The sequence below is a fragment of the Octopus bimaculoides genome, chromosome 19, assembly GCF_001194135.2.
Source record: "Octopus bimaculoides isolate UCB-OBI-ISO-001 chromosome 19, ASM119413v2, whole genome shotgun sequence".
Taxonomy (NCBI): Eukaryota; Metazoa; Mollusca; class Cephalopoda; order Octopoda; family Octopodidae; genus Octopus; species Octopus bimaculoides.
This window is the reverse complement of record NC_068999.1, coordinates 52,205,373-52,211,104: the sequence shown is the minus strand read 5'-3', so window position 1 is coordinate 52,211,104 and position 5,732 is coordinate 52,205,373. Positions and strand designations below refer to the sequence as shown.

The following is a 5,732-nucleotide window of genomic DNA, read 5'->3' as shown; positions in this document are numbered from 1 at the left end:
ATATATATATATATATATATATATATATATATATATAAGTGAAAGCATTAGCTGAAGAATCACTCACTATATTTAACCCTTTAGAATTTAAACTGGCCATATCTGGCCCTAATATTCTACTTGTTTTATGTTCAAACTGGCTATATCTGGCCTCTCAAACCTACCCTAAGCAATCATATAATTGAAATCTCAAAGTTACAAGATGATGCAGGATTAGTTTGAAACAATATGAATAAATATGCATTACATTTGACAGTAGTCTGAATACTAAAGGGTTAAGGACAAAGTTGCAGATAAGTTGCATTTACCTGATTGTCTCATGAAGGCAACTAATTCAAAACCTAATAAGTCAATTGACCTTTTCCTAGCAATAATAATAATGATTTCTTTTATTGGCCACAAGGGTTAAAGACATGGGGGACAGTATCAAAGGACGAGTTATAGCACACAAAAAATAACAGAACAAAACAAAAATTACAAAAACATGTGGTGTTAACATCGATCAAGGGGAGATCCTACCACATTAAAAGACAACAGAGGATATATAATAGAAAGTAGAGAAATAATAAAAAAAGATCCATTCTACTCAAAGGCACAAGGCCAGCAAATCTGGGGGGAGGTGAGGGATAAATTGATTACACTGACCCCAGTACTCAACTAGCACTTCTTTTTATAGACCCCAAAAGGATGAAATGCAAAGCTGACCTCAGCAGAATTTGAACTCAGAACATGAAGACAGACAAAATGCCACTAAGCATTTTGCCCGGTGTGCTAATGATTCTGCCAGCTTACCACCTTTGGAATAATAATAATAATGTGTGTGTGTGTGTAAACAAACATCACCAACAATAAAGGGATAACACACAAATTAGAGTGATTGCTACCACCTGTGTGCAGGAGAGCAGGGTGTAGAGGGAACATAATACCCAGTACTGGGGTATCAGAGAGTCCAAAGACTTATAGCAGTCAGTCCAAGTGTCATCTGAGAAATGGCTTAAGAAAGGAGTAGGTAGGAACTCGTTTTGCACTCAGTGCAAACAATGGACACACAAAAGATGCCATCATGTTTTTGGAGATACCAGCAATGTTGTCAAGTTTCCAATTATTTTCCAATAAAATGACTTAGTTGACCCAATTTCTAGCTGTGTTTATTTTTTCATTTTCTCCCTACAATTGGCTGTAAGAAAAGCATAACTGCCACAACTTCTAGTGCTCGGATTCCTGGAAATCAATACAGCTTGTCACTTAATAGATACCTCTGATCTTCAAAGGTCAAATTATAGCACTATTACATAGGTTAAACACATGTATGTGTGTGGGTTTAAATGGGAATGTATACACACATGTAAATATAACTGGATATGTATGCTAGTATTCAGAGCCCAGAATTTTCTAGGTCAAAATAGTAAGATTGTCAAAAGTTTTGTGAATTTTACTAATGCTCCGTTTACCCCTTATCTGAAATACAAAAGAATTTGCATTGTGTGGTAGTGGTGGGTAGGGATAAATAAAGGTCTTAAACAATGTTTCTTGAGAAAAAAAAAAAGACATGAGGCAGAGGAAAGGAAAAAGTACGAAGCAAAACTAAATACATATTAAAGGAAAAGACAAAAAACTTCCAAGGACTATTTTTATCATGATTTTTGGTTATTTGTAAATTCACTGAAATGTCATTCCAGAGAAATGTTTTTGACAAATTTTCAGTATATCAGTTGGGACAAACAAATCTCATTGCTTCCTTGCCTTGACATATCCCTCCCTCTAAATATTAAGCAATTGCAACAGTTCGACTATGTTCCTACTACCATGCTCTGACAACTATAAGCAGTATGCTTCTTGAAGGCTACAAATTGTTTGGACAATTAATGAGGAATGTAGGTAATAAGATATAATTTGAGAAACACCTACTTAAAACATGAAAATGTTAAAAACCAATGCATGAACCTTTTGTCACAAGTGTCAAAAGTACCTCTGTGTAGTCGCTCAGGAGGCACAATGGCCCAGTGGTTAGGGCAGCGGACTCGCGGTTTCGATTCCCACAAGGCTCCGGCAGGGGATGGTGGCGAACCCTGCTGTACTCTTTCACCACAACTTTCTCTCACTCTTACTTCCTGTTTCTGTTGTGCCTGTAATTCAAAGGGTCAGCCTTGTCACACTGTGTCACGCTGAATATCCCCGAGAACTACGTTAAGGGTACATTTACAACCAACTGTTTATTCCATTTGCTACCATATTTCAGATGGAATTCACAGCTTCCATTGATTTTAAATACAGTGAAAAACATAGTAAAATGACTATCATTATTAAGCAGGTGTTTGGAACATAAATATTATATTTTGTTCACTTTAAAAAATGAACAAGAACAATCTCAAGAAGTTTGGCATCAAAAAGATTAAGGATTTGGGTTTCTTGTCTCATGATTAAAATACTACCCGCCCTCCAATGTTCAATCCTGGCTGTTTGTCATTGAATAGATATAATCTCATTCTTGTTTCATTATGTAATGTGACCTCTTTTCAAGATAGTAGCCTGAAACTGCCCTGATCCTAAGATACACACTTCTTGTTTAAACTGATCCAAATTAAAACCTTTCACAAAATATCATGTCAATTTATGATCCAAATACCAGCTTGATAATGATAAAATTGCTCAACTAAATTATTCAAAATTAATTGAAACAAAAGTAGTGTATTTCAATAGAAATATGGTAACAAAAGCTTTAAGGGAAATATGGTTACTATTTCTAGCAAGTCGAACAACCACATAGCGGTTTTCTCATTGACTGACACTGTTCTATGCAGCTGGACATGCTAACTCTTTGCTGAAGGACAGATCATCATCCTTCCCATTATTGCACATATCAAATTTTGAGAAAAACTATATCCTGGACTGGTTTTCTGTTGCTAATAGACAGGAATATTAGGACCATAGCTTAAATACTTTGAAGTGTCAGTTACATACATGGCTATATATAGCCACATAAATCTGCACAGTTGAACTAAACTGTAGAAAGTGGGGAAAATGTGGTAATGAATGCAGAAACACTAACAAAGGAAAAGGATGTGGGAGGGAGTTGAATTGATAAATTTTCCTTTTATAACCACTGAACATCCATCATATGTATGTTTATTAACCTTGGTATAAAGAAGACACAAACATGGCTGTGTTGTAAACATTGAATCCACCGCATGGGTACTGTTGTCACTTAGGCCAAGTGTCCTTGGACTGACCAAAGTCTGGTCAGTGAAATTGGTAGGCAAAAGTAGAGAGAGAGAGAGTTTGCAACAATTATCTTTCATTTGTATCATTCACTAGACTGGAGCTATGCAGGAGAATTGCCCTGACTTTTTAATCAAATGAATTAACCCCAGGAAATTTTTTTAAGCCTGATACTTGCTCTATTAGTCTTTTTTTACCAAACTGCTAAGTCATGGGGACATAAACAAACCAAGACCAGCTGTCAAGCAGTGGTGGGGACAAACACAGATACAAAGACACACATATATATATACAATGGGCTTCTTTCAGTTTCTGTCTCTCAAATCCACTCACAAAGTTTTCGAAAACAATAGCCCAAGGTTCCACACAGTAAGACTGAACCCAGAACCATGTGCTTGGGAAGTCAACTTCTTACCACACAGCCATGCCTTTTGTATGACACAATTTAAGGGACATTGATGTGGCGACCAGGGAATAAAAAAACACCTTACTTGTAAAACAAATAAGGACTGTCAATAGGAATAGCATCCAACTGCAGAACACGATCTCAAAAATACTTTCCCAACCTAAGACACAGAGAGAAAGTGGATGTAAAAAGGACAATGACAGAGCAGAAATGCTAATTATAAAATTCATTTCTTTCTTATGAGCATTAGTCACAAACAGAAATCATTATCATTTCAACACTACTTTTCCATGCTGGTATGGGTCAGACAGAATTTGGGGGGGGGGGAATTTTTCTGTTGATGAATGCCCTTCCTGTTGTCAACCCTTACCTTACCTTGCTGTATGGTAAGAAGCTTGTTTTCCAACCACGTTGTTCTGGGCTCAGTCCCACTGCATGGCACCTTGGGCAAGTGTTTTCTACTATAGCCTCAGGTTGACCTAAGCCTTGTGAGTGGATTCGATAGGTGGAAACAGAAAGAAGCCCATCGTATGTGTGTGTGTGTATATGGGTGTGTCCCCCACCACTGCTTCGCAACTAATGTTGGTTAGTTTACGTCCCTGTACCTTAGTAGTTCAGCAAGAGGGACTGATAGAATAAGTACCAGACTAAAATTCCTCACAGTGGTGCCCCAGCATGGCAGTTGTGGTTAAGAAGCTTGCTTTCTATCCACATAGTTTTGGATTCAGTCTCACTGCTTGGCACCTTAGACTTCTATAGCTCCAGACTGACTAATGCCCAGTGACAGAATTTGGTATACAGAAACTGTAAGGCGGTGAGCTGGCAGAAACGTTAGCACGCCGGTTGAAATGCTTAGCAGTATTTCGTCTGCCGTTACATTCTGAGTTCAAATTCCACCGAGGTCGACTTTGCCTTTCATCCTTTCGGGGTAGATTAAATAAGTACCAATTACGCACTGGGGTCGATGTAATCGACTTAATCCATTTGTCTGTCCTTGTTTGTCCCCTCTGTGTGTAGCCCCTTGTGGGCAGTAAAGAAATAAGAAACTGTAAGGAAGCCCATTGTGTATAAATGTGTATTCTTTGCATTTGTGTTTGCCTCTACCACTTGACAACTGATGTTGGTTTTTTTGTATATGTCTCTGTAACTTAAAAGTTTGGTAAAAGAAACTGATACAATAAGTACAAAACTTAAAAATAAGCACTGAGGCCAATTTGTTCGAACACCTCAGCATAGTCACAGTCGAATGAATGAAACAAATAAAAGATGAAAGCCATAATTTGATACCATTGCCATTTCAGCCTTTCCAATACCTTTAAAAACAATAACAATGAACTTACATGATTATAGCAGTCAAATTTCCTCATCTGTATGTTGTGTCGTCCATTGTTCTCGTCGTTGAATAATACATCTGATGGTGACTTGTTTGCATTTGACAGCTCCTTAAACTGCTCATTGCCAAGAGAATTCCCAATTATATTATGTGTTAAAAACTGTGACGGAGGTAGTTGGCTGGTTGCTTCTGCCTGGCCCGAATCCAGGGAGGTGCAGTTGACATTATCCGATGACGTCCCAGGCATTTCAGACTGGATACTTCTAGTCGCATAGCGTTTATCTCTTAGCATTGTGAGGCAGCTCTGAAAAATAAACAAAAAAAATATATGATACAATCATATATATATGTGTGTGTGTGTGTGTATATATATAAAATTCAAATTTACAGACAAAAATAGACAAAGACAGGTGAAGGAATAACAGGTAAGTTACACACACACACCTATATAAATATACGACGGGCTTCTTTCGGTTTCCATCTACCAAATCAACTCACAGGCTTTGGTCGGCCCGAGGCTATAGTAGAAGACACTTGCCCAATGTACCACGCAGTGGGACTGAACCTGGAACCATGTGGTTGGTAAGCAAGTTACTTACCACACAGCCACTCCTTAATTTTTTACCAATATATATATATATATATAATACAACAAATATATATGCATGTTTACACACATATATGTATATACTTACATCTACATGTGTATATAGATGCATATCAGGGTACAGGACGTTAGAACAATGAACTACAGACAATGGAACAAACACATAG

At 37.5% G+C, this 5,732-nt stretch overlaps 1 protein-coding gene across 11 annotated transcripts in view; it reads right to left on the bottom strand.

Moving 5' to 3' along the window:
* The window catches only part of LOC106878180 (uncharacterized), a 174,402-nt gene that overhangs the window by 47,976 nt on the left and 120,694 nt on the right, over positions 1-5,732 (bottom strand). For all 11 annotated transcript variants that reach the window (XR_008266175.1, XM_052974743.1, XM_052974735.1 and 8 more), the window contains one exon: positions 4,966-5,262. Coding sequence is in view for 10 of the 11 variants with exons in the window: in XM_052974743.1 (XP_052830703.1) it covers positions 4,966-5,262 (297 nt within the window). In the remaining variant the exon portion in view is untranslated. The remainder of the gene's footprint in view (positions 1-4,965; positions 5,263-5,732) is intronic.